This window comes from Chaetodon trifascialis, chromosome 16 (assembly GCF_039877785.1).
Source record: "Chaetodon trifascialis isolate fChaTrf1 chromosome 16, fChaTrf1.hap1, whole genome shotgun sequence".
In the NCBI taxonomy this organism is placed as follows: domain Eukaryota; kingdom Metazoa; phylum Chordata; class Actinopteri; order Chaetodontiformes; family Chaetodontidae; genus Chaetodon; species Chaetodon trifascialis.
This window is the reverse complement of record NC_092071.1, coordinates 756,088-783,962: the sequence shown is the minus strand read 5'-3', so window position 1 is coordinate 783,962 and position 27,875 is coordinate 756,088. Positions and strand designations below refer to the sequence as shown.

General features: G+C 47.6%; 2 protein-coding genes across 2 annotated transcripts; one reads left to right on the top strand and one right to left on the bottom strand.

Moving 5' to 3' along the window:
- Nucleotides 1-725: 725 nt before the first annotated feature.
- Nucleotides 726-14,679, top strand: slc37a2 (solute carrier family 37 member 2). Its single transcript, XM_070983333.1, has 18 exons — nucleotides 726-1,304; nucleotides 3,028-3,109; nucleotides 4,014-4,104; nucleotides 5,262-5,340; nucleotides 5,409-5,544; nucleotides 7,640-7,716; nucleotides 8,313-8,479; nucleotides 8,903-8,940; nucleotides 9,019-9,168; nucleotides 9,254-9,344; nucleotides 9,463-9,525; nucleotides 9,659-9,744; nucleotides 10,002-10,050; nucleotides 10,624-10,697; nucleotides 10,849-10,927; nucleotides 11,856-11,953; nucleotides 12,060-12,124; nucleotides 12,538-14,679. The coding sequence occupies exons 1-18, from the start codon at nucleotides 1,246-1,248 to the stop codon at nucleotides 12,551-12,553; spliced, it is 1,500 nt and encodes a 499-aa protein (XP_070839434.1). The 5' UTR covers nucleotides 726-1,245; the 3' UTR covers nucleotides 12,554-14,679.
- Nucleotides 14,680-15,031: 352 nt separating this feature from the next.
- Nucleotides 15,032-27,765, bottom strand: pou2f3 (POU class 2 homeobox 3). Its single transcript, XM_070983334.1, has 14 exons — nucleotides 27,693-27,765; nucleotides 27,341-27,397; nucleotides 23,997-24,002; nucleotides 21,785-21,813; nucleotides 20,462-20,563; nucleotides 20,086-20,191; nucleotides 19,699-19,787; nucleotides 19,125-19,301; nucleotides 18,889-19,030; nucleotides 18,037-18,170; nucleotides 17,524-17,688; nucleotides 16,602-16,644; nucleotides 16,284-16,398; nucleotides 15,032-15,238 (listed from the first exon to the last, which is right to left on the bottom strand). The coding sequence occupies exons 2-14, from the start codon at nucleotides 27,387-27,389 to the stop codon at nucleotides 15,196-15,198; spliced, it is 1,200 nt and encodes a 399-aa protein (XP_070839435.1). The 5' UTR covers nucleotides 27,390-27,397; nucleotides 27,693-27,765; the 3' UTR covers nucleotides 15,032-15,195.
- Nucleotides 27,766-27,875: the final 110 nt, after the last annotated feature.

Sequence of the window (27,875 nt, the reverse complement as noted above, 5' to 3'; positions counted from 1 at the left end):
GTATTTTGAGGCATCAAACGTTTCCTCCTTTGGATTCTGTTCATTTCTTTATTTCTTGTGCTGATGTGACTTTATTGTTTTGAGGTACGTGACCTGAGTATCTGCACTGCGATCTGCTTTATTCTCCTCTGAAGTAGATGCACGGCTGTGCTTCAGGTTCACATTTTACATGTTAATGCCGTGAGTTGCCAGTTTATTAGGCACCGCTGGGTGAATGAATGCAGTGTAATCAGCCGTCCTGCAGTAAACCAGTGACCCCTGTCAGTTTTCTAACGCTCTGCGTTTGTTGAACGAGGCGTTGAACTGCACTGTTACACTGACAGCTGTCTCTGTTATTTTGTCCACCCCTCCTCTGTCAGTCAGCTCTCTGGAGCTCCACACCTTCATGAAGGTGGTGTTACTGACGGGCCTGTTGGACCGCGGCGTGTGCGTGTGCGTGTGCGTGTGTGTGTGTGTGTGTGTGTGTGTGATCAGTTTGTGACGGCTGTATTGATGAACCTCAGCTCCTCCTCAGTGACAGCAGTCATGTCGGCTCCTCCTGCCCGAAGAGGACTTTTACTTTTCATACTTCGTGTACTTGTTGCTGATAATACTGCAGTACTTGTGTTTTAGTCACTTCGGGTAAGTCTCCCGCGACCCCTCGGAGCTCTGCTGCGGCCCGCTGAGGGGGTCCCGGGCCGCACTTTGGGAACCCCGGAGCGTCAGCTGCTGACCTCAGCTGTTTCCTGTTCGCGTGACGTCGCGCGGGCGGATCACGTGGCCGCCGGAGGCTCCGTGTGGAAAGTGTTGTGGAATAACATCCAGGCTAATAATAATAATAATATCTGCTTTTTATTCATAAGTCGACGCGAACGTGAGCTCCAGCTGCGCAGCGGGAGGCCGGCTCTGCCGCGCGGACCTATAAAGTCAGTATGGAGGAGACGCGCTGGATGTTCCCGGACTGTAGGTCCCAGCAGGAGGCTGTCCGGCCGCTGCCGTCCTCCTTCAGCAGCTAGCGCCTCCTCTGAAGCCGACGCTTCGTTTCAGACACAAAGGTCCGCTTTCACCAGCTGCTGCGCAGCGAGTCGGCGTCCGTCCTCGGGCTAACGTTAGCCCGCTTCAGCCCGCTTCAGCCCGCCGCCCTCTGCTCTTCTTCGGCGGCAGTAACGCTCGCTATAAGCGGTCCTGATATTTGTCCTACGGGGACATGTCTGGAGACAACGTGTGAGTGCTTCTGTGTTCGCTTTTCTGACAGTTTCGTCGAAAATGAGGGCGTCCCTGGCTCCCGGCATCCGGCTTATCACGTCCTTCTCTCGGGACAGTTGGTAAGTTTCCACGTTGCTTCGTCCCTGTTGTCGCTCCTCCAGACGGATCTGTGCACTTATCTCCTGCTGTCAATGATTGGCCGAAAACCATCGATTAACACATATTCTGCGAGGCTCAACTGGGACCAGTCATCCCAGTTGGTTCAGTGTAATAATAACCAAACTTTACGTGTCGTTACTGTGTTATTACCGCTGCGGGGTGAACTGATCCCGGATCAGTCCGCGGAGCGTCGAGCTGCACCAAACTCCATTCAAAAAACAGCCAGTTTAACGTCTCCTGCTCCTCCACACACATTATGACCTTTATCGAATCGATAATGTCGTGGACAGATTCAGCTTTTAAGGTATTTGACAAGACAAGAGGCTCTCTGTTTTAATAACACCTCACTGCATGACGTCCTTCAGTCTGGAGGTCAGTCACCTCTTTGTTTTCTTATTATTCACCTCTTTGTTTTCTTATTATTCACCTCTTTGTTTTCTTATTATTCACCTCTTTGTTTCTTATTATTCACCTCTTTGTTTCTTATTATTCACCTCTTTGTTTTCTTATTATTCACCTCTTTGTTTCTTATTATTCACCTCTTTGTTTTGTTCGTGTCACAGCATCAACAAGGTCCAGCTGCTCAGTCAGAAAGTCCATTCAGGACTAAAATATACATTAATGACTAATTAAAGAGTCAGAACATACTTTATTTTATTATTTTGACTAATTATATACAAATAATTTGTGTGGTGTAACTGTAACTCACTAAATACAGTATAAATACAGTCTGTGCCATAACAATGAGATCACCTGAGCAACAAATAATCGTTTTCTGTCACCCAGTAATCTGCCATCATCTCCTAATTTAACCATCAATCAGCGGCTTTATTGAACATGGGCGAAAAATGAAATTCCTTCAAGCAGCAGAAACCCAGAGTTTCATCCGTAGTGTAATGAAGCGTTTTCTTTCTCAGGCTTCGTATCGAACACGTTCACACACTCGCAGTAATCCGTCAGCTGTTTGTGTTAAATACTCAAAGAGCTTCAGAGCGATGGAGGCTTGCTGTTAATTGAAGCTCGTCCTCGCAGCGTCCCGCCATGTTTCTAGTGTATGTGGTGAAGAACGTCATAAAGAGCTAAAGAAGGCCGTCATGGCGGCGCCTCCACACCCGGAAACACTGATCACCTGTGTGTTATCATGCAAACATGCAGTAAATCCGGTCCTCTTTGTTTGTGCTGACTCAGTGTCAGACAAGTAAAAGTACTCCATCACCTGGATATTAATAAAACTCCTGAGTACACACAGGTAAAAGTACATGAAGTACTGAAAGGAAGATCAGTGGGTACGACACTATTAACAGAATAATAATAAACTTTATTCACACAGAGGTTAGACAGTGCTTCACATGAACTTCAGCCGACGCTTAAAGTCAAATAAAAGGAACGAGGTCCAACAACAACAACAACAACAACAACAGAGTAATAACAAACAAACAAACGTGGGAAATAAGACAGGAGGCTTCTGAGAAACGAAGAGTTTTAAAGGTGATTTCTGGATTATTCTTTGACGTTTGTGTGGTAGTTGGTCGTCTGAGGCGTCGCGGCCGCTCCTCCACACGCTGCAGGCCGTTTGTTCGTGTTGTTCTTTTAAAGATTAACCAGTGAAAGCAGTAAAGTCTCCGTTATTGTCCTCGCACGTCTTGTTCGTGACCTGTCTTTCTTTGAATGTGTCCTCTGCAGGTATCGCAGTTTCATTCTCTTCCTCACCTTCCTCTTCTACACGGCCTACCATCTGTCACGGAAGCCCATCAGCATCGTTAAGGTGACTGGGACACGCACTTCCTGTTACCTGCACACTGTAAAGGGTTTCAGGACTCCTGAATGTTGGCTGTCAGACGCTGCAGCTCCTTCACTTCAGTTTGGAAGAGACAGAAATCTGTCACGAGTCCATGTGGGCTTGTTTCCCTGTTTCAGAGGAGTTTAACTGAGTCATCCACATATTTTCACATCAGTAGAAGAAGAAACAAAAGAGGAAGTAACCTAAAATAAAGTCTGGAATCAGGAACTTTGGGTCTGAGGTCCCAGTTAGCTTCAGTCGAGTTTAACCTCAGAGTGTGCGCTCATTAAAGGAGAGAAGAAGAAGGTGGACGCGAAGCCCCGCCTGCATCTTAGCTGCGTTCATCTGAACATTTGTCGTCTCTCCACGTTAACCTCAGAGATGTTAGGGTCACATGACCACCGAGGCCGCAGACGCACTCACTCTGTTAAAGAACAATCAAAATATCTTCACGCTGACGATTTCTGTCTCATTCAAATTCACCCAAACTCCCACCAGACACACCTGAGCAGGTGAAGGAGCTCTGACACGGTGCACAGGTCTGCATGCACACAGACAGCATGTGGATCATGTTTAACAGACAGGCTTCAGATCAGGTGACTCATCCTCTTCATCCTCAGCTGAGCTGGCTTCAGGTGCATCTGACGCAGATTCAGGTGTGGTTTTCAGTAAACGCTCTAAAATCAGCTGTAATGACGGTGTGATGGTGAAGAACACATTGATATCATGAAAGGCGATGATGATGATGATGATGATGATGATGATGTCCTCACTCAGCTTCATGTACCTGCTGTTTAACATCTAAACGTCAGCCTGTGGCTTCGTGGCAGCTCATCAGCACGTTTCCCAGCATGCCTCTGAGGTCTTACCGCTCTGTCTCTGCTTTCAGAGTCAGCTGCACAGGAACTGTTCCGCCGCCGTCCAGCCGGCAGACCTCAACATAACCAACAATGACACGTGGTGTGACTGGGCGCCCTTCGGTGAGTCCTTCAGCAGACACAGACAGCTCGGACACAGACGAGGAGATGATGTTTGACTGCATTTTAATACAGCAAATAAAATGAAATCCACTAAGAAATGAACATTAACACAGCAGCCGTGTGACGGCTGGAGTTTCACAGAGGAACATGACCAAATAAAGTTTATTCAAAACGCTTTCCCAGAGCAAACAGAGCCGCAAAGAGTTAAAGCCGCCTGTGCTCATGGTCTAAAGTGCATCCAGGGAGTGTCCAGCTCCACCTGCGCTGCTCAAACAGCTCAAAGTAAGGTGGTGTTTTTAGGCCCGACGTGACCCGAGCCAATCAGAGCGGCCCGTTCCCTTTAAAAGCCAGGTGTGCCGGCGCACTCGTGTTTAAATGTGGACTCGGCTCTTTGGAGAAGGTTTTCTGGAGCTGCTGTGCTGAGATGTGTGATCATCTGCAGGAGCAGCAGGAAGCACCAGAGCCGGCGTCCGAGCGACATCAGAAACGCTGCAGCGTCGACGTCAGCAGGTTTCTGCAGGTCAGAGGCTCAGTCAGCCTCTGCTGCCTCCAGAGAGCGACCTGCCAACACGCTCCTCACCACACCTGAGTGTAGGAGCAGGTGAAGGTCGAACCAGCAGCTGATGGAGGCGCAGCAGCTCAGAGACCAAAGCCTGTTAAACCAGCTGAAAACATCTGGTCTTCTTACTGACGAGCACAGTCGAATGTTCTTGTTCTTCTTGCCTGAGGATGACTCCGTTAAACACACACACACACACACACACACGCACGCACGCCTGAAGCCTTCATCACCTTCAGTTATGTTATATCCACAAAAACACACCAGTCCAAAGTGACATGTTCAGGTGAGATCAGCTGACGTGAACTCACCTGAGTCACTCCTTCGCCTTCACTGCAAACACAGATTTCCTTTGAGCGCTGCTGTCAGCGTCCGCGGCTCCGAGACGCTCTGCGCTGCCGTCCGTCCTCACATTGTGGATGTTGAGGTGTCCTGAGGGACAGAATAGGACGGCTTCAGTCCCCGGTTTGATTCCCTGTCCGTGTCGGTGGAGGGAAGCCGGCGAGGCTCACGTCCTCGAAGCTGCTCGTGTTTGAAAAGCAGAAAAACATCCAGAATTATGAAAGCTGATCTGGTTTCATCTGTGTCGTCTCTTCAGACCAGGACAACTACCAGACGCTGTTCGGGGTCTTGGATAACTCCTTCCTGGTGGCCTACGCCATCGGCATGTTCATCAGGTCAGTGTGCGTGTGTGTGCGCGTGCGTGCGTGTGATCCTGAGCTGAACTCACGTCTCGTGTCCACAGTGGGATCTTCGGCGAGCGCCTGCCTCTGCGGTACTACCTGAGCGTGGGCATGCTGATGAGCGGCCTGTTCACCTGTCTGTTTGGCCTCGGCTTCTACTGGAACATCCACTCGCTGGGATACTACGCCTTCATCCAGGTACAGACGCTTCGTCCCTGACTGCTGGGAAACACGGGGGCTTCTCGCTGATGGCCGGTCCTGGTCTGTCCTGGTCTGTCCTGTCCTGGCCTGTGCTGGTCTGTGCTGGTCTGTGCTGGTCTGTGCTGGTCTGTCCTGGTCTGTCCTGGTCTGTGCTGGTCTGTCCTGGTCTGTCCTGGTCTGTCCTGGTCTGTCTTGGTCTGTGCTGGTCTGTCCTGGTCTGTCCTGGTCTGTGCTGGTCTGTCCTGGTCTGTGCTGGTCTGTCCTGGTCTGTCCTGGTCTGTCTTGGTCTGTCTTGGTCTGTCCTGGTCTGTGCTGGTCTGTCTTGGTCTGTCTTGGTCTGTCCTGGTCTGTGCTGGTCTGTGCTGGTCTGTCCTGGTCTGTCCTGGCCTGTGCTGGTCTGTGCTGGTCTGTGCTGGTCTGTGCTGGTCTGTCCTGGTCTGTCCTGGTCTGTGCTGGTCTGTCCTGGTCTGTGCTGGTCTGTCCTGGTCTGTCCTGGTCTGTCTTGGTCTGTGCTGGTCTGTCCTGGTCTGTCCTGGTCTGTCCTGGTCTGTGCTGGTCTGTCCTGGTCTGTGCTGGTCTGTCCTGGTCTGTCCTGGTCTGTCTTGGTCTGTCTTGGTCTGTCCTGGTCTGTGCTGGTCTGTCTTGGTCTGTCTTGGTCTGTCCTGGTCTGTGCTGGTCTGTGCTGGTCTGTCCTGGTCTGTGCTGGTCTGTCCTGGTCTGTCCTGGTCTGTGCTGGTCTGTCCTGGTCTGTGCTGGTCTGTGCTGGTCTGTGCTGGTCTTGATGGGATGACAGTGGTGTCATTTGGACATGAAGGTGGTGGCGAGTGCAGAGCAGGTCGGCACAGACCTGGACTCAGTGCCCACAGTACACCTGTGTGCTCGTGTTCTGTACAACCAGAAAAGTCAGAGAAACTCTTTGTGGTTTCACTTCTTGGCGAGCAGCCGGACGCGGTGCTGACATCACTGTGAGGTTGCCAGGTTTGGTTCTGTCATGTCTCCTCAAAGCTGGGCTCAGTGACCACGTCTGGCAGCCCACAGAGACGCCGCTCAGACCTGCTGTGTGGACGGAGAAGCCCCCATGAATCCCCTGGAAGACATTTACAGCTGTCTTGTTGTGTCATGTCACAAAGTGAAAGTAGGCAAAGTGTTCCTCTAACAAGGCGTGAAAGCGGTTAAAAAGAGGGAAGCACAGAGGTCAGATGGGCTGATGATCGCTGACTGCACACGCCAGCCAGGTTTCACCGGACGCTGCAACATGTCCAGTTTAAAATGACTGCGAATCATCATATTTGAGAAGCTGGAAGTAAAGAATGTTTGACTCTTGATAAACGGCTGAAAGCATTCATTGGTTATCAGAGCTGTCAATCAACGCATCGACTGATCTGCTGCTGTCTGAGCCGGGCTCTGCTTCTGTAAACGACTCAGGCTCACGTTCATCCGTCTGATCAGAGGTCTGCTGTTAGGCTCAATGAACGTAGAAAAGAAGAAGTCATTTGCTGTTCTGCTGTTCTGTAGCTCCGAGGCGTCAGATGAGCTGCACGCCATCACATGACCCCCCGCCCCCCCCCCCAGTCACTCACAGCCTTCAGGAAGTAAACGAGTCAAACCTGCACTCATCTATCTGTAGTGAGTTAATGACCTGCTCCTCTTTGATGAAGTGTAGTCGTTCGTAAAGACTGAAGCGCCGACGTGCAGCGAGAATCTGATGATTGCGTTGACCGACGACCTTTCACCTCCTGACAGGTGCGATCAGTGCGAGCTCACCTCCTCGTTCACAGATGTAGAGATCTCACAGAGGCTTAGTCAGGCTTTGCTCACACACATCACATGACTCCCAGCTGAACACATGACTGCAGGAGTGTGTGTGTGTGTGTGTGTGTGTGTGTGTGTGTGTGTGTGTGTGTGTGTGTGTGTGTGTGTGCGTGCGTGCGTGCGTGCGTGCGTGCGTGTGTGTGCGCGTGTGTGCGTGTGCGCGCGCCGTGGGAATGTTAAGCGTCAGCGCTCGCTTGGCGCCTCGATGTTTGTGGGTCTGTACGAGTGTTAAGAGGCTTTGACGCTGACGGTAACTCGGCTGTTTGTCCTCTGTTCGCAGGTCATGAACGGGCTGATGCAGACCACCGGTTGGCCGGCGGTGGTGGCCTGTGTCGGCAACTGGTTCGGGAAGGGGAAGTGAGTACAGCGCGGCGTGCGGTCCTGCTGACTGCGCAGACGCTTTGTGAAGCTGAATGATTCACATGTTTGTCAAGCTCTGACAGCACAGTCAGACCAGGCTTTTATTTGAGACCACCTGCATCAAGTTCACATCATAAACCCAAATCAGAGTAACAGATGACAGAGTGAAAGGGCTGTGACGTGTTAACGTCACTGTCAGCCTGGTTTACATGACGGCGTCAGGACAAAGGTACACGCTTTGTATTCTGGGATGGATTCAAAGGGATCGTGGTCACATGGTCGTTCCTATTTTTAAGGTTTAAATATTTCATTATTGATCATTAAAGGATGAGTTTAGCTTAGCTTATTTTAGCTTAGCATAAAGACTGAAAGCAGAGTTCACACATACATGCACAAGCACTGCTAAAGCTAGCTCTGCTGCTCATGCTAAGCTAGGGCTAGGCTAATCATCACCTGCCCAACACAGACGTGAGATCGAGCTTAACGTCAGCATCAGAGAGACAGCAGGTGAGCGTCTCTCCAGGCTGCTGGACGCGTCCTCTGAAGTCATCTTAATCCTGCTGCTCGTGGCCTCTGTGTGTGTTCTTCATCAGGCGTGGCTTCATCATGGGCGTGTGGAACTCTCACACCTCAGTGGGAAACATCCTGGGCTCCCTCATCGCTGGAGCCTTCGTCTCCTCGGCGTGGGGGATGTCCTTCATCGTCCCCGGACTCATCATCGCCTCCACGGGGATCCTGTGCTTCTTCTTCCTGGTTGAAAGTCAGTTTCTGCTCGTCAGCTCCCTCACAGACTTTACTCAGTTTGATCTCAGCCAGCTTTCAGATTAAATCACGTCAGTTGGCTTCAGTCTGCAGCGTCACCACCAGGTGTCACTAAACCCTCCACACTGGTCCTTTAAAAGCACCCTTTCTTCACATGAACTCATCGTATCCTCACTGCTGTTCCCTCACCACTAACTCTGTCTTCATGGTGCGTTCAGTGTCTGCTACATGTGTTGTTAAATGTGTGAGCAGTACAAGCTGTTGACAGAAGCCCAGAGACAGAAAGAGATTCATGTGACAGCTGTCTTTATTTTTATTGTTGATTGATCAAATTCAGACCAGAAGTGCAGGAAATCTTGTTTGTTGAGACTCTTAAACTTGCAGTCAAACCTCATCGTGTGTCCTCTTGTCTCTCGTTCAGAGCCTGAAGACGTTAACTGCACGCCTCCTCAGCATCACGTGAGTCCAAGCGCTCGTCCGTCTGTCTGACCGATCCGACAGACGGCGGCTCGATCTCACGCGTGTGTTTGTCTTCAGGGCGAACAGGAGAGCAGCGAGACGGAGCCTCTCCTGCAGAGCTCGGCTCACGGCGACAGAACCGTCAACGGCTCCATCGCCGCCGAGTCCGTGGAGGTGGTGGAGGAGCACGGCGAGGCCATCAGCTTCTGCGGGGCCCTCAGTATACCTGTGAGTGGAGACCGTGGGAGCGTGTTTGCTTCATCCTCAGTTACTGATGCAGTCTCTCATCTTTTCATGGCGTCTCCTCTCACAGGGAGTGGTGGAGTTCTCTCTCTGTCTGCTGTTCGCCAAGCTGGTCAGCTACACCTTCCTCTACTGGCTTCCTCTCTACATCTCCAACGTCGGTCAGTGTCACACGCACGCTCTGTTTGGACCAATCAGGAGTGTCGTACACGTGGTTTCATGCACATCATTGAACGATGTTATTGTCACGTTAAGTTTGCTTCTGTTTTGCGTTTTCAGCACATTTTGAGGCAAAGGAGGCCGGAGACATGTCCACTCTGTTTGATGTAGGGGGGATTCTGGGTAAGCTGTGACTCATCGACTCACTGTAACGCATCACCTGATGGAGGTGGAGCAGCCTGATTGTGGGACTTCTGGTTTGAGTAAAGTTTCTGACCACTGAAGCGGTGATCTGACTGACGCTCTGTGTCTGCAGGGGGCATCATGGCCGGCCTGGTGTCGGACTACACCGGGGGCAGAGCGACCACCTGCTGCGTCATGCTGCTCCTCGCCGCCCCCATGGTGAGTGTCAGCTGATTGTCTTAGACAGCGCGGCTGCTCAACCCTCTCACACCTCCAGCAGACGCTTTGCATTGATCTACAGTCACAGCTGATGTCACACTGATGTCCAGAGGTCTGACTTTGACCTCGGGACGCTTCACGCCGCCGTGGCGCTCCTGTCGGATGGCGTAATGATGTCCAACAGTCAGGTGTTCTGAGGGGAACGTGAAGCTGGATGTGTGACGTCTGCTGACCGGTTCTTTGTTCATGTCTTCCAGCTTTTCCTCTATAATTCCATTGGACAAAGGAACATCGGCACCACCATCGGTAAGACCTCTTACTTTGACTCATTTGAGCAGGAAAACAAACATTTTAGGAAAATGTTCATTCAGACGTTTCAGTTTTAGGGAGACGTAGAGTAAGACGTCATGTAGCCCCACTGAGGTGGAGATGTGTGAGGAACAACTCGAGAGGAGAGCAGATGGTTCACAGCAGGCTGAAGGTCGATCATCAGCAGCTTTCTGACAGTCTGTGGTCGGATCTTCGTCTTCTCTGTGCACCACAGCCTTCATTCAGCCTCCAGCTCACTGATCGGATGTACGACAGCGAACCAAACAGCTGACACGTGTTTAAAACGTGAATCAAACAGGAAGTGATCAGCTGATCTGATCCTCTGTGACACAAACTGACCTGAGAACAGCTCAAAGTCACTATATTTAATGTTCTTCCTCATCAGTTTCACTGATTTCTGTGAATATCTGCTGATTGTGAATCTGATGCAGCGACACGTTTCAGGCTGAAGGATGTGGAACGCTCAGAAACACCTGTTTGATTTATTGATAGATGGAGTAGAAAAGACTGATTTTATGAAAAATAATTCACTTTTTTTCCCGTATGCAGGCATGCTGATGTTGTGTGGAGGCCTGGTGAATGGACCATATGCCCTCATCACTACCGCTGTGTCTGCTGACCTGGTGAGGCCTGAAGCATCATGGGAAACTCGCTGGTTCACGTCCCTGCCATCTGTTACACCTGAAACAGCACACACACAGTTTCCGTAAAGCTCAGCACAACACGCAGCGTTCACAGATTAACGGCAGAAACGTGATGTCTTTGTTCTGACAGGGAACACACGAGAGTCTGAGAGGAAACTCCAGAGCGCTGTCGACGGTGACGGCAATCATTGACGGGACCGGTTCGATCGGTGCGTGTTGATATCTGAGCTGTGGTGATCAGCATATTGATCACTGCTCTTTAAAGCTCCTCTGGTCATTTCTTCTTCTCTTCAGATCTTTTAGCTTGTTACAGACGCTGCTCTCAGCCTTGTTTGAACACACCGCAGGCAGCAGTTATGCATAGATTTCCTCAGGAAAAGGCCAAAAACAGCTGAAAGGAGAATCAATATTGAACTTACATTCAACCATCCAGAAACACGACACTAAATAAATGCTAATGCTGCTCAGTGTCTGCTGGATATGTACACAGGAACCTGTTTGCTGCCATGTCAGCTTCAGAAGGTGATGCTGGCGTCGTGCTAACAGCTCGTTCTGCTGCCTTCAGGTTACCAAAAAACATCAGTGACTGCAGCTTTAGAATCAAATATGTTCTTCAGAAATGCATTTTATAGAGAGAACTTTAGTTTATTCTAAATTTAGAGCTAATAGTAAATTCTGTGTCAATAACTAGTAGTCAAATAAAAGCTGGGTCTCAAATAATGGCCGGGGCAGTGGTTGATGGGAACAAATAAAGGCAGAAATGAATTTTTCACAGCATGTTCCTGCAAATCTTTCACAATAAAAGACCTTAGGAGATGAATGGATTGTGTCCACTGAAACACTGGAGGGCTTTTAATATGAAACAGATGCAGGAAGTGTTTGTATTAACAGAATAATGCAGGAGATTTAATCTTATGAGGTTTCTTATTCAAATATTATGAACAGGGGGCATTAGAAATAAAGGCCTGTTGCCTTGTGAAGTTCAGGTAAACGAAGGCCCCGGCCGTTATCTGAGGAAATGCTAGGTAATGAATTGATACTGCGAAATATGAGACTGGAGTCAGCAGACTGTTTGTTTGTTTGTTTGTTTGTTTGTTTGTTTGTTTGTTTGTTTGTTTGTGTTGACGTGTCCTGTAGGCGCTGCTTTAGGGCCTCTGTTAGCTGGTGTGATCTCTCCCACCGGCTGGAACAACGTCTTCTACATGCTCATCTCTGCTGACGTCCTGGCCTGCCTGGTGAGAAAGTCCTCGTCATGCTGCTGTATGGATCGTCTCGACTGACCATGTTTTTAGCTCTGACACCCAGACTGACACGTTGTTGTTGTTGTTTGTTTGTCTTCAGTTTTTGTCCAGGCTTGTTTATAAGGAAGCTCAGGTCTGGTGTGGACGTGTCCCCCGAGTCAGAGGGTGAGTATCACCAACAGATGTCGTCTTTAAAAAGAATCTGCTGCTTTTAAAACTTACTTTAAAAATGATTTACATTTTTTCATGAGGTTTTGAGATTAAAAGAAGAGAAAACCTTTTCAAAACTATAAATCTGTGCGACGTGTTTAAAAACAGTACAGACGTACGATAAGAACCGCCTGGCGAGCCGTTTCCAGTCTTTATGCTAAGCTAAGCTAGCAGTCTTCTCAGCCAACTCTCAGCAAGTCAGGCAAAGTGTATTTCCTCAGACATCAAAGCACTCATTTTAACAAGGGATACAACAAGAATCAGAGACGTGGACAATCTGAGCAAAACCGTCACGTTTGAAGCAAAGCTGCGTGATTTTAATCGCGACGTCAAACCGAAACTTTTCGTTGATTCAACTTTTATTTTAGGTTCAAAGAAATCTGAAACATACACATTCACAGTGGGAACCAAACGCACAGAAGAGGGGGACAGTGCTGAGCCTGACGTCTCAGAGGACGGCCGTCCACTGAGACGCCGACTGGAAGCCGAAACGCAGACTGGAGGCGCTGAAGCGACGGTCGAAGCTTCTTCTTAACGGAGCAGAAACTCGCCTTTATAGAGACTTCGTAGCTTTTTTATGACTAATCTGCTCATTCCGACCTGTTTGTTTTAATATTCTTTTATCATTAAAGTGTTTATACTGTCCATCTTCTTAATTTGTCTGTTGCTGTCTCCTTAGTTTCTTCAGTCATATTTCAAATGTCAGTTTGTGGGACTCAAGTCGAGTTTTGATATTTAGTCATGAAAGAGTTCAGATCTCTGATGACTGAGGACAGTCCAACCTTCTGTCCTGCTCTGTCCTCAGGACAGTTGGACATTTTCCTGTCAGATAAAAGCGTGTGGAGGAAAAGAGTCAGAGCAGCTCAGCGAATATCCAGTAAAACTCTGGATCTGTGATCACAGATGAGTGTGAATGAGTGAATGAATGAGAGGCTGATGGATCAGCAGACTGCATGAAGCCTGAAGGACATTCACTCTGAACACAAACAGACAGAGCAAATGTTAACTGTTCACCGGCTGCAGGCTTCAGATTACTTGTTCAGCCTCCCTGACCTTTGACCTCTGACTGGTCTGCAGCAGCAGCTCCAGCACTGAGTTTCTGTTGGCGCCACATTTGGGTGCAAAGTTGAACGTGGGAGAAGCAAACAGCTCGAGCAGAGAGACGCAGCTCAAACTTTAAAGCCAGAAATCGTTATTTGTCCTTTTCCTGTGTTTCCTGTGAGCTCTGAACCGTGAAGCTGCAGCGAGTCTTTGATTATTTGACAGCCAATCGATTAATCTGCAACTGTTTTGACAATCGATTCATCAATTTGAGTCATTTTTAAGAAAAAGGTCCAAATCCCCTAATTCTGCTTTCTTAAATGTGAATGTGTTCTTTGGGTTGTGGACAAAGCGAGACCTGGGACACATCTGTCCGTCCTCTGTTTAAGGATAGTAAAGGTCCCTGCAGTCAGAGGTAAAGACATGAGTCCCTGACACTGAGAGGATCAGATGACACGTTTCCACTTACTCTTTATTTTAAAAAGTACCTAAAACATGATCATAACGGCTGGTTTCATGCGTGGACGAGTCGCTTCATCACAGCAAAATGTTTTAGAATATTCAGCCTCGAATGGAGGCCTGAAGGACATTTTTACAGAAGAACAAAGGACAGGAAATAAGAGACGGTGAGCAGAAGCACAACGTCAGATGATCCTGCTGCCACGTTCGACGTTTCTTCTTCTTCTGTGCCAGAAAACCACTAAAAGCACACGAATGAGCCGCATGTTTGACCGTCCGACACGTTTATTCATGTGTTCATCAGCATGAGGCCGACTTCAGTTTCACCCAGGTTAGAGCTCAGCGGAGCGTCCACAGCGAGTGAAACTAAAGATTCAGGTTTTCAGCTGGAACCGCCGAGAAATTCAGAAATATTGAGATCATATTTGCCAGCCTTTCGATTAATTAATGACTAAATCAAAAACAATCAAAGTTAAGTTCAGAAAAACACAGTTTAACACTAAAGAACAAAGCTAACCTGCTTCATCAGGGCTGTGGGTGTGGCTTTTACTCAAGTGAACTCTGATTGGTCCACCATGACATCACCTTTTCAGGTGAGCCCCGCCCCCATGAAACCAGCCAGAAAGAAAAGACAAAAAACACAAAATGTCTAAACTTACAGAAATGAGACAGGTCAATTTCACAAGGACACGGTGCATTCAGGGCCTTTAAAGACTGTTGGAATTGTCAGATTTGGGGTCTTATTTTTGTACTTTTATCTTTCGTTTCTGTTTCCTCCACAGGGACTGAACTCTAAATTAACATCATTATTTTACCCCCAGAGAGCCCCTGCTCGGGGGTGGGGCTTACGGCGCTGAACATTTCTGATTGGTCGAGCACTTGCAGCTTTTATTTGAGCCTCCAGTTTGTTTTTGTTGTTCTTTAACAAGATGAGGATGATGATGATGATGATGATGATGATGATAATGCTTTAATAAACTGGATCTATCCTGTAAAGAGCTGCTCTGTTCACTGACACCTTGTTCAGAATGAGTTTCTATCAAAGCTTCTGTTGTGACTGCACATTTATTTAGACAGGCTAACGGCACGCAGCCCGCCTGAACACATCGTTTACTCTAACATGAACACAAAAACATAAAAACAACAACATGTGAGGCGATTGTAGCTCAGAGGAAAGAAGGAACCGCTCGTCTTCATGACGCTGGACCTGAAGCCAGCATTCAAACAGGTTATACACAGTGTTTGAGTGAGTGTGCGTGCATGTGTGTATGCGTGTGTGTGTGTGTGTGTGTGTGTGTGTGTGTTCTTCATCTGTGCAGCTGAGCAGAGTAAAGAGTCACGTGGAGGCCGTTGAGCCGTGTGTGTGTGAACAGCGTTGTGGTGCGTTCAGGGTCCTCTGCTGGTGCTGCTCTGTGAGTTGAGGCCCTGTTGGTCGCAGGGCTGCTGTGTTCCTGCGTCACGTCCTCAGAGTACGTTCCTCCCAAACAGAACAACCTTCAGACGCCTCGTATGACAGTTCATGTTCCTCAGTGATGGTATGCAGCAGGGTTCCACGTGCGGTACCAGGAGCTGAAAGAGTGAATGAATGAATGAAGTTAATGATCCAGACCATCAGACTACAGCCTGTATGCTAAGCTAAGCTAAGCTAAGCTAAGCTAACTGTGCCCTGGTTTTAGCTTCTGATTTAGTCTTAAAGGAGCAGTTTGACGTTTGTGGAATCATTTTATTTGCCTCTGAAGTCTTTTGATGAGCTCATAAAAACTCCAAAGTGTAAAAACAACAGTTTGCTTTTCATTCATTCAACGTTCAGTCGATCCTCTGTCCGTCTTAAAGACACGAAAAATGTTTTAATAAAATATCAGACTGATCCTTTAATAATCACTTCACACAGCTCCACGTCCTGCTGTCTTTGTGTCCTGCTGTCTTTTTGCTCTGCTGTCTTTGTGTCCTCCTGTCTTTGTGTCTTGCTGTCTTTTGTCCTGCTGTCTTTGTGTCTTTGTGTCCTGCTGTCTTTTTGCTCTGCTGTCTTTGTGTCCTCCTGTCTTTGTGTCTTGTTGTCTCTTTGCTCTGCTGTCTTTGTGTCCTCCTGTCATTGTGTCTTGCTGTCTCTTTGTCCTGCTGTCTTTGTGTCTATGTGTTCCTGCTGTCTCTTTGCTCTGCTGTCTTTGTGTCCTCCTGTCATTGTGTCTTGCTGTCTCTTTGTCCTGCTGTCTTTGTGTCTATGTGTTCCTGCTGTCTTTTTGCTCTGCTGTCTTTGTGTCCTCCTGTCTTTGTGTCTTGCTGTCTTTTGTCCTGCTGTCTTTGTGTCTATGTGTTCCTGCTGTCTTTTTGCTCTGCTGTCTTTGTGTCCTCCTGTCTTTGTGTCTTGTTGTCTCTTTGCTCTGCTGTCTTTGTGTCCTCCTGTCTTTGTGTCTTGCTGTCTCTTTGTCCTGCTGTCTTTGTGTCTATGTGTTCCTGCTGTCTTTTTGCTCTGCTGTCTTTGTGTCTTGTTGTCTCTTTGCTCTGCTGTCTTTGTGTCCTCCTGTCATTGTGTCTTGCTGTCTCTTTGTCCTGCTGTCTTTGTGTCCTCCTGTCTTTGTGTCCTGCTGAGCGGTGTCTCTTTAAAGCGTCTCACCCCGGTGTGCTGTAGGACGCTGGGTTGACCTGAGACGTTAAGGAGGCGGAGACAGTGGACAGACTGTTGGGGGAAGCTTCACGGCTGATGCTGTTCGGGGAGGAGTTCGATGAAACTGCAGAGAAAAGGTCGAAACATCAGTGAATATGCAGAAACCCTCATTCATGGACCACACAGGACTGGACGTGTTCGTGGTTGATGTGCAGCTGTGGACAGTAAGACGACATGAAAATGTCCAGAATGAACTTTCACACTGACTGAAGCTGAAGCGATCAGTTCCAATCAGAGGCTCGTGATCAATATCTGAACAGAACTTGCCTCCACCTGAAGCCAGAGGGCTGTAGGATCTGGATGTGGAGGCCTGAAACAGAAGAGACAAAGAGACATCAGGACTGTCAAATATATTCAAACAGCATCACAGGAACGTTTTCATTTTCTGATTCCAGTCGTGTTCAAGAGAAAAAAGGCAATCAATCAATCAATCAATCAATCAATCAATCAATCAATCAATCAATCAATGGATCGATGGATCAATCAGTGACGACAGTAGAAACGGGGTCGTTTGTTTCGTTCTGACTCGTTTGTGCGTTCAGTGTGCAGCTGGAGGCAGGATGTGAAGGCTAGTGATGCTACGAGCTAATGTTCACTGGAATGAGTCAAAACGAGCTCCTGGAAATGTGAAATGACTTTGAACAGAGGTAAACTACCTGACCGCTCGGCCTGCTGGGAAATGTAGTTTAACTATCTGCTGCTCCTCGACACTGTGGTCTGCTTATCTGATCATGACTGCAGGCAACAGGAAACAAGTGCAGAAATACAGCGACCAACACCTGATGCTCACTAATCAACATGTTTCCTGTCTGTAGTTCAGGACGCACATACAGAATTATAAAACCACAGTTTGTGGGTTCAGGAGGAGTTTGGTGTCGAACAGCGACGCCGCTGAGCCTCAGAGTCTTGTTGTCAGAGAGGTTTGCAGGTTTATCGTATGTTTAGAATAATATCTAAACCTCTCAGAGCACATCTGACGGATGAATGTGACCATGACAACCTTTTACATCTCAGTTTGTGTACAAATTAAACAAACAAAGACTCAGGCTAGCTGTTTCCTACTGCTTCCAGTCTTTATGCTAAGCTAGGCTAACCACGCCATGACTCCGGCTTGGTAACACACAGACGTGAAAACAACCTCACACTCAAAAACAGTCGTACATGTTTGGAGGTTTTAGACCATTCTGACCATTCTGGAGTTGTAGCTGTGTGATTTGACGGATAAACTGGCCACCGGGCAGTAGATCCTCTTCTCCTTCTGACGCCGGTTACAGAACCAAACCCGGACCACCTCCTTCTCCATGGACAGCTGCTCTGAGATCAGGGTTATCTCCTCGGAGTTGGGTTTGGGGTTCTGAAAAGCAAACGTGTGCATTATAACATCTGAAGGCGCCTGTCTTCATCTGTCCTCAAGCTTTATGATGTTTTCAGTAAGAAAAGACCTGAAGCGTTTATTTGTATTTATACTGTATTTTTCCTGACAATGGCGCCCCCCAGTGGTGGTATCAACTGCAAGTTAGCAGTGCTGAATTTAGGCACCGCTGAGCATGTCAGCATGCTAACATTCACAATAACAGTGTTAAAATGCTGATTTTTAACAGGTAATGTTTACCGTAGTTATCGTCTTAATTTAGCCTGTTAGCATGCTAACATTTGCTAATTAGTGATTAGCTCAAAAATCAGCTGAGGTTCTTGAACTCACATCGAGGAAACGTTTCTCCAGCGTCAGCTTGATGTTCGTTTCAATGCTTGTCCTCTTTTTGCGTTTGCGTCCGTAGCCCTCGGTCAGGGGGGGCAGGGAGGTCGGGTTGCTCATCGAGTCAGACGGCGAGTTCTCTGATGGAAGAACAAATATCATGTTCATCAGACACGGTTTAGGTCCGTCTCTCAGAGCAGATTTTGTGCTGCAGAATTGATCCTGAACACTTTCCTGTCTTGGTTTCAGCTCAGGTGTTCATACGTACCTGTCCGGTTAGTTCATGTGATTAGCTGACCTTCGTCACAGTGAACACTTTGACCACAGCTGTGACGTTAACATCAGTCATGACTGAGCTTCTGAGTGAGCTTTAGATGTGCTGCTATGTGTTTAACTTTCAGACAGGGCCAGGCTAGCTGTTTCCCTTTGTTTCCAGTCTTTGTGCTAAGCTAAGCTAACTATGTTTTAGCTGCAGCTGCACCTTAACCCGATGCTGCAGGAATAATACATTCAGAAATGTTTAAAGTTCATTTTTCTGCAGAATCTGAACTGAAGATGTTGCATATAAACATGAGACACAGCTGGTTTATTGCTGTTACATACAAACTGACACAAGTTTCTGAGCTAATGCTAACTGTTGTAGCAGGTAAGACCTGTTAGAGGCACATCTGTGTTACTGTTTACAGCTGACGATAAAATCCTCAATGACAATAATAACAGTGATAATACTGAAAATCAATAAGGATTTTGGGGGGATTTCAGTACAAATTGCAGAAAATACTAATTGATTTATTCTTAAAGAGACAGCTTCACTGAATTTGTTTTGTGGCTGCGTTGATGGCGGTCGGTGTGTCATACCTGCGTCGCTCAGCCATTTCTCCAGCAGAGGTTTGAGCTTGCACATGTTCTTGAAGCTGAGGTTGAGAGCCTCGAAGCGAGAGATTGTGGTTTGACTGAAATCGTTGCCGTACAGTTTTCCCATGGCGAGACCCACATCTCCCTGCGACAGAACGCACACACAGTGATGCGATGAGACGGCATTGAGAAGACGTTTTCAGGCCCGAACAACACGGCGGCTCAGTCCTCCTCTTTACCTGCGTGAAGCCCAGTTTGATGCGTCTTTGCTTGAACGCTTTAGCAAACTGCTCCAGTTCTTCCAGATCGCTGGGCTCTTCTTGTGGTGGTACCGACATGTGTTTGGGCATCTGCAGGTGGGACATGTCCATGTGGTTCTCCATAGAGGGTCCTGCCAGACCAGAGCGACCCATCGCCTGGATCAGACAAACACAACCAAAGCAAACAGGCTTCACAGACCTGCAGCACAACAAGAACTGCGACACATCTGCATTTACTGGGCCAGATGTCCAGACTGGCCTTCTGCTGGTATCCCCGGGTCCTGGTCTGACTGCTCTGGTCTTTGGCTCAGAGTTTATGTTGTCTGACAGCGCACACTGAGCCGCGGTGCAGAGCTTAGTTATTACTGCTCTTCACTGTACAGGTACTCTTTCCAGGAAGTACATTTTTGTACTTTTATCATGAGACCAAAAGTATAATTATGGACCCTAAACCTGAGCATGAATTCACAGTTTTAAACAGCACGTCACAGTCAGCGACATGACAGTGTTGATGCATTGCACTGTGTACTGACAGGACGTGGTCTGGACTTACCTGTGGGGTCAGAGCCAGTCCAGGTTGGTGCTGAAGAAGACCAGTTTGACTCTGACTGGGAAGGGAGAGCAGGTTCTGCTGCAGAAGTGCTGCAAAGGAAACCAGCAGGTTCTCATCAGTTATCTGGGATACAGGCAGCTGGATGGATCTGTGTTTTACCAAGCTATGCTAAGCTATGCTAAGCTATGCTAAGCTACGATAAGCGGCTGCTGTCAGTGTACACAGACACAGAGAGTGGATCTTCTCATTTATGCTCATCAACATGAAGCATCTTTCAGAAAATGTCCGATTTTAAAGAAATTAGACTTCAAGCCCTGAAAATGAATCTCTCCTCCCTCCATAACTACTGAAGACTGTGCAGAGTGACGCAGGTGGAGGTGTTCAGACCTTGGTGGCTGGTGGGGCTCTGAGAGAGCAGGAAGGGGGACGGAGATGGGAGGTGGGACGGGGGCATCAGGACCAGCTGCTGCATGGTGTGGAGGGAGGTGAGCTCCTGCAGCGAAGCAGAAAACACGAAGCAAAACTTCAACACTCACCAGAATATCCTCATTCTGTAGTACTTTATGGTTCTACTCTACTTCTGTTTACTGCATAAAATATATAGATTTAACATCCCAAAGCAGCCAAATATATATATGATCCTTTAGATTTGATATAAATGTGTATCCTTCCTTCACCGGCCTCCTCTGCGTCGCTGGAACACCTGAGGGTTTGACTGATACCTGGAGCAGTCGTTACCATCCCACATCGTCGTGTGTCTTACCCCACTGAGCTGAGCTCCAGGCATGGGAGGGGTCTGCGTCAGGTGACATGTCTTCAGCGCGGAGCCCGGATGAGGTGAGTCGAGGATGTCCTCCGTCTTTATCTACGACAGCACGAGCACAGCGAGCGTTACGCAGAGAAGGTTCACCTCTGTAGGCATGATGGGAAACGTTGGCCTCTCAGGGGCAAACGGTGCATGTTTACCTGTGTGTGTGTGTGTGTGTGTGTGTGTGTGTGTGCGCGCTGTGTGCAGACACACACACACACACACACACACACACACAGGCTGGTGCATACTCGCTCCAGGACCAGTTTGGTCACTAAACACGATACAAAGAGTGATAGGCTCTCTCCCTCCCCTTGGGCAAGCCAGTATGCAAACGATCCCCCCCCCCCCCCCCGCCCCACACACACACACCCCCTCTAACCCCTGAAAGCCGTGCCATTTGAAAACACTGACAGAAATGTCCTCCCATGCCAAAAGCATGTTTGAAGAAGAATCCAAATAGCTGCAAACTGTTTGAGGACTCTCTGAAGACATGGCAGGCTTTGTTGACACCTGCGTGGAGAGCAGGTAGTTTGTCCCCGGGATGTTAGCCGTCTAAAAGTCAGTTGAACCCTGTGTCCTCGGTGCAGGTTCAGTATATTTCACACGGCTCGAGGGTGTTTATGTTCCAACTGAAGCTGCAAAAAGTCTTGTGATATCTAATTCTTTCTATCAGCAAATGCCATGAAACGACCAGGTCAGCACTGAAAAGCGTCTGAGCATCCACAGCCCGATATGTACTTGTCCTCTGCACCGGAGACGTCCACTGTTGTCCAGAAACTGTAAAGGACACGTCAGAGAGCTGCACTGCTGCACGTTGCTTCACGGCCGTGACACCACAGCTGTGTCAGGACGACGTGAAAGGACACATTTCTTACTTTTCTTCACTCATAAAGGAGCATCTCTCCTGGTTAAACGTGGAGAGTTTCACTTTGAAAAAAGGACCAAATGTGTGTCAGTCCGCTGCTGAAAGTAGTCCCTGACAAATGCACTACATCCTCTTCTCTGAGTAACTTTTGGTTAAAAAACAGCGACCAGCTGCTTCAGGACGTCCTGTTAACAACTTTATATCAGTGAGCACACCTGAGACACACACCTGATCAGGGACGGTGCGTGGGAGGTGCTTTTCATGCATATTTACCCTTTAAGACATCATGACACCAGATTGAGCTGCTGTGTTCAGCGTGCCAGCAAACACTTTCTACATGTTAAAGAGTCCAGAGGGCCTGATGACAGAGGCCTCGCTCACCTGAACACAGGAAGTTATCAAACACTCACCTGTCGATTGAAGTCGATCCCGTTATGCTCTAGAAGTCAGAAGAGAGAAAAAAATCCAGATTGTTAAAACGTGATGACATTCGACAAATCAAATCACATAAAGATCAATTAAGTCTGTTAGCATTCAGCGTTAGCCACATGTGCGCAGGTGAGCCATACAGGTGTTCAGTGTCACAGCTGCGATGACATCATCTCCAGTAAACTTTATGAAATGAAAATGAAAAAAAGGTAAAGCTCATTCTTTTGGCTTTTTGCTGCAGAGTACTGAGCAATTTGTTTTTAATTAGATTTGATTTATTCATGAATGTAGAAAACAGAGTTTCTGACGTGCTCCTCAGTCCTCATGTTAAAGACAGGAGAGATAAAAGACGTGACGGTGGAAGGAACAAAGTCGAAGAAGAGGAAGAAGAAGAAGAAGCAGAAGAAGAAGAAGAATACTTTATTAATCACGACACAACGTGTGATTAACAAAGTATACAAAGGCCTCGTCGCCACGCTTAAATACAACAGAAAGTGCTGATTCTGCGTATCACCGTGGGAAGAAGCTTTGGACGAGCAGTGGATCGCATCCACCCACAGGTGTGCTCAGGTGTGTGAGGGGACTGTGTGCAGGTCTGTTTACTGGCTGTTCACACACAACAAGTCTTTTCAAGAAGGTCAGTTTTCCTCCTGAAGTTTCCGTCGATCAGAGCGTCGAGAGGACGAGAGACACCAGAGATCAAAGGTGTGCTGGATAAGCTCCGTCATTTGAATGTCAAATGGGGCCTTTGGGACTGTGTGTGTGTGTGTGTGTGTGTGTGTGTGTGTGTGTGTGTGTGTGTGTGTGTGTGTGTGTGTGTGTGCGTGTGTGCGTGTGTGTGTGTGTGTGTGTGGAGGGGGTTTATAGGTGCATTTGCATTGTGTGTCTCCTGAAGCCTCTCTCTCTCTCTCTCTCTCTCTTTCTCTCTCACACACACACACACACACACACACACACACACACACACACACACACACACACTCCCTGAACCAGCCCACTATGCCACTGCCCCCCAGCACAACCAGCTTCACGGCCAAACTTCCAGTATGGAAATGACCGAGCCATGCAAATCAGCTCTGAGTGCAGGAGGCCAGTGTTAGAGCTGCGTCTGCGCACACACACACACACACACACACACACACACACACACATACACACTCACACACACACTGGTTGCAGACGAAAATATGCTTCAAAAATTTTGATTTTGGAAAGGTTGTGTGGTCTCTTCCTCCATCTGTTGGTCCTGTTGGACCAGCTGATCTGAGAGCAGCTGGTCTGATGTCTCTGCTGTGGTTCAGTCGTCTGATTGGCTTCAGTTCGTCTTCAGGGCTGAATGCCATATTTCTGCAGTAAAGTCAGAAAGCTGAGTGACAGCAGCTGTTCGCTGGATGAACGACCACACGTCCGTCTCACACGTCGTCGAGGAGCTTCTCTCCTGTCCAACATTTCAGCCAACGAGACATGAGACAAGACGTGTGAGCGGATGATGTTTAAGCATCATCACAGGACGTCCCGTTAAAAGACCAAACCAGCAGCACGTTCGTCCGTCTCTTGCCGCTGTCTGACTTCCTGTCTGTGGCTCTCACTTCCTCTGAAGACCAGACTTTAAAAACAGAGATAAAATAGGGCGTTTTTGGCATCTGCTGGGGACTATTTTCAGCTGAGGATTAATACACATTTGTCCACCAGTACACTGCAACACATAGTTAAAGTTTAGGACACGGGACGGTGTGTGTGTGTGTGTGTGTGTGTGTGTGTGTGTGTGTGTGTGTGTGTGCGTGTGTGTGTGCGATCAGAGCAGAATCCTGAGCTGTCAGTCATCTGCTGGTTTCTAACGTGGCTCTCTGACCTCTGACCAGTTTAATCTCAAACCACATCTTTAACCCATCGGCTGCTTTCAGCCTCTGAGGTCGACGGTGAATGTTTGAGGGCCGAGTCTTCCTCCTCTGTCGTTGTTTACAGTCTGTTTTCAAACAACAGCTCGACATTTTGGCTGATCTCTGTAAACAGATATCTGAATATTCACGCAGATACACTTAAAAAAACAGCAGACAGCAGCCCCTGCGCTCTTTGACATCACCTCAGCCAAACCTTTCCACTGTTCACCTGCATGGAGCCAAAGCCCGCTCCAGTGTGATTGGTCAGAACAGAACAGAACAGAACAAATGGAAACCAGGACGCCTCCGACACCAACATCTTCCTCACTGACAGACTCTGCAGTCACATGCAGATGATCTGTTCACAGAGATTAGCCTCAACCATGAGCTCATCATGCAGACGATATCTGAGGGAGGTTTGGTCTGCAGGCACGGGAGTACTACAGGAATACTACAGGAGTACTACAGGAGTACTACAGGAGTACTACAGTACTACAGGAACACTGCAGGAGTACTACAGGAGTACTACAGGAGTACTACAGGAATACTGCAGGAGTACTACAGGAGTACTACAGGAACACTGCAGGAGTACTACAGGAGTACGTATGCTTGGTATATTAAGGAAGGTCTGTCCCTTGATTCACTCCTCAGCTTACTTAACCTTATATATAGCTTTTTGTTCCCATTCATTAATTATTGTAACATCGTCTGGGCAGCAACCTATCCTACATACCTAAATAATTTAAGTGTCATACAGAAGAAATACCTCAGATATATATCCCATTCAAATAGATATGCACCCTCGGCGCCCCTTTTTAAAAAATATAAAGTACTCCCCATTGACAAGTTAAATGTTTATCAAACGTGCTTACTAATGCATAAGTTTATATACAGGAAACAAGATCTTCCAGACAGCTTTCAGAATTTGTTCATCCCCACCTCACATGTACACACATATCAAACTAGACACAGCAACAACAGTCTACTTCTACCCCGTACACGGACTTCAAGACACCAATTTAACATTACGTTTAGAGGTCCTAAGCTCTGGAGTGAATTAAGCCCACCACTAAGATCGATGTCCTCCCATTCTGCTTTCAAAAAGCATTTGAAGAAATTCCTGTTATCCGCCTGATCCCGGTACTCATCCTTCGCTAACAGATTTTATCAATCCTCCCAATTGTGGGTGGCTTGCTCTTGCTGCATCCTTCCTGGATTTAACATGTATTTTGTTGTTGTTTCTTTTGTATTGTTTTTGTTTGTTTTTTTCTTGTTTTGTTTTTTGCTGAGTGTTTAGTCTGCACGTCATGGGATTGATATGAGCAGGTGTGGAACTCTGTACAAGCCTGCTGACGCTTCGTTCCCACCTTGCACAGTTTTTGTACTTGTACTAAACTTGTGCTAAACAAATTAACTAAACTAAACTACAGGAATACTACAGGAACACTGCAGGAGTACTACAGGAGTACTACAGGAACACTGCAGGAGTACTACAGGAGTACTACAGGAACACTGCAGGAGTACTACAGGAACACTGCAGGAGTACTACAGGAACACTGCAGGAGTACTACAGGAGTACTACAGGAACACTGCAGGAGTACTACAGGAGTACTACAGGAACACTGCAGGAGTACTGCAGGAGTACTACAGGAGTACTACAGGAACACTGCAGGAGTACTACAGGAGTACTACAGGAACACTGCAGGAGTACTACAGGAGTACTACAGGAACACTGCAGGAGTACTGCAGGAGTACTACAGGAGTACTACAGGAACACTGCAGGAGTACTACAGGAGTACTACAGGAATACTGCAGGAGTACTACAGGCAGCAGTGTGTCTCTGTGATCGTTGCTGTTGTCACTTTGATGGTGAAGGCGTGTTTAATCTACGACAGAGCGTAGAAGTCAGTTTTTATAGTTTATACTTGAAAGAATATTTTGGATCCAAGATGAAACTCTGAGATTGAAATGCACATTTCTGAAGGAGTCTTCTGCTTCAGCACCACGGACAGCTCACTGCGGATGTTTCTGATCGAGTCGCATAAAGGATCAATGAGTCAGAGCGGCAGACTGAACTAAACGAGCCCTGATCTCCTCTGTGAGCTGAACGAGGAGGAGGAGGACGTCCACCTTCTTCAGCCTGTTTGAGAGGAGCTGATGTTGTGCTGCGTTGAACTTTATCGTCTCCAGATTCTCAAGCGAACAAAAAGCAAAAAGTACCGAAACAATCCAGAAAGCTACAAAACGAATTCAGAAACGTGGATTCAGTGACAGATTTTAACAGCGATGTGAAGCAGCAGATTAATTCTCTCCTGGAAATTTGGATTAAAAACAACAAACTGGGAGCTGTAAATGTATTTTAGAGGAATGTTTTACATCAGCTTTTCTAGCTTCACCAGACAGAATGTGTTGATTACAAAACAAACATTTATTATGTAACTGCAGTCTTTTGTCTCCTGAACGTCAGCAGACGTGAGTCTCTGCACGCTGTCAGAGTCTGGGACTTTTACTGCGACCGTCGACCTGGACTCAACACTAAACACCTGCTGTTCCCACAGGCCTCAGCAGCTGAAGGGTTAAAGGATTATTCCACCTGATCACGAACTCGTCCTCTCGTGGTGTCTCTCCATGCAGATGCTTTTGCTTTTGTTTGTTCAGGTTGCTCTCTGAGATTTCTGCCTGCACAGCAGCACAGTGGAGCTGAATGGAGTTCAGTTTGTGGCTCGCAGCGTTCACACCCTGAGAAAATCAAACTGTGCGACGTCTTTTCAGAGACGACGAGCTCCGGCTGTGCGGCCTTCACCTGCGCTGCTCAGGTGTGCAGGCAGACATCTCAAAGCGTGGACAGGTGAAACCAGGTGAGAGCGGAGCAGCTGCGGCTCATCTGATCGTATTTTGACGAAGATGCTCGTCACTTCCATGAAACGGCGCTCACTTCTCTCACGCTGCCATTGTCTAAAGAAAAGTTCCACTTTTTCTGTTGCTGGTTCCTGGTTTTGTTCTGTGGCTGCTTGGTGTTCTCAGCCCCCGGGCGGCAGCAAACAGCCTCAGGTGCATCCTGGTATAGCAACCAACTGCCACGAAGTCCACACACACACACACGCACACACGCACACACACGCACACACGCACACACACACACACACACACACACTCCCTATGAAACAGGAGCCAAAATGCTGCTTGTTTAGCTTTTATTTGATGCTCCATCAGGCATCAGGTGGAGCCGTATGGAGGCAGTTTGCTGTTTAAAAGCTGAAGCTGAAACAGCAAACGCTTCTAAAAACCTGATAAACAACAAAGATCACTGAACGGTGATCAAACCTGGAGCCAAAAAGTCCAAAAGTCCAAACATTTCAACCTCAAACGGCAGAATTAAAAATGTTCTGAAGGTTTTGACACACCTGAGTCCAACAAATATCCTCCAAACAATCCAGAAAGAGTTTTTTAAAGTCTGATTTTCTGGAGATCTTCTCACATTGAAACACAGGCAAGCATTCAGTCATGAACTGAAGAGGAAGACCGACCGTGACTCATGTCAAAAGTGAATAAATGTCGTCTGCAGCAGAATAAACAGAGCACAACTGTCTCCTGACTCGCGTCTCATCGGTGCTGACAGGATTCAGAGTTCACATGAAGAAGGTGAAACGTCCTTACCTGCCTGCTCAGCCTGAGCCTCTGACTGATCCACCGGGTCCGCGCTCATCTTAATATCTGTAATGATAAATATAGCTGATTTTCCTACAGGATCGTAGCTTTAACCAGGACAATGAAGCACTCAGGCCACCCAGGAAAATGATCTTGAGTTTATTCTAATGCGCCCTCCCTCCACACACCACACCACACCACACAAACTGTGCTCTCTGTGTAATATTCATAAGCCAGGCAGAAATTCCCAGAAAGCCAATCGAAGCCATCTCCATGTGAAGTAAGCACACATCCCATAATCTCCTGAAATAATGCACATATTAAAAGTCAGTGATGAGCAGGTGGAGGAGGAGTGACTCACCTGTCTCTGAGTTTACAGACAAACACTTTGCGTCGCTCCAGCTGCCGTCGCTCTGCCTGATGTTTCAGAATGAAACTCGTATTGGGATAAAAAGTTTTGGAAATCCACGGCTGCTCATCAGCATTTTCCTAAGTGGAGGAACGCTCACCTGTGCAGCACGCCCCGCACCGCCTGATAGGCTGA

Coding starts and splice junctions, on each gene's coding strand:
- slc37a2 (XM_070983333.1), top strand. CDS start 1,246: ATGAGGGCGTCCCTGGCTCCCGGCATCCGGCTTATCACGTCCTTCTCT. Junction 9,745..10,001: donor TGCTCCTCGCCGCCCCCATG/GTGAGTGTCAGC, acceptor CATGTCTTCCAG/CTTTTCCTCTATAATTCCAT. Junction 10,051..10,623: donor GAACATCGGCACCACCATCG/GTAAGACCTCTT, acceptor TCCCGTATGCAG/GCATGCTGATGTTGTGTGGA.
- pou2f3 (XM_070983334.1), bottom strand. CDS start 27,389: ATGAGCGCGGACCCGGTGGATCAGTCAGAGGCTCAGGCTGAGCAGGCA. Junction 19,302..19,698: donor GACTGGCTCTGACCCCACAG/GTAAGTCCAGAC, acceptor TGTCTGATCCAG/GCGATGGGTCGCTCTGGTCT. Junction 16,399..16,601: donor CCCTCTGGCTTCAGGTGGAG/GCAAGTTCTGTT, acceptor TTTTCTCTGCAG/TTTCATCGAACTCCTCCCCG.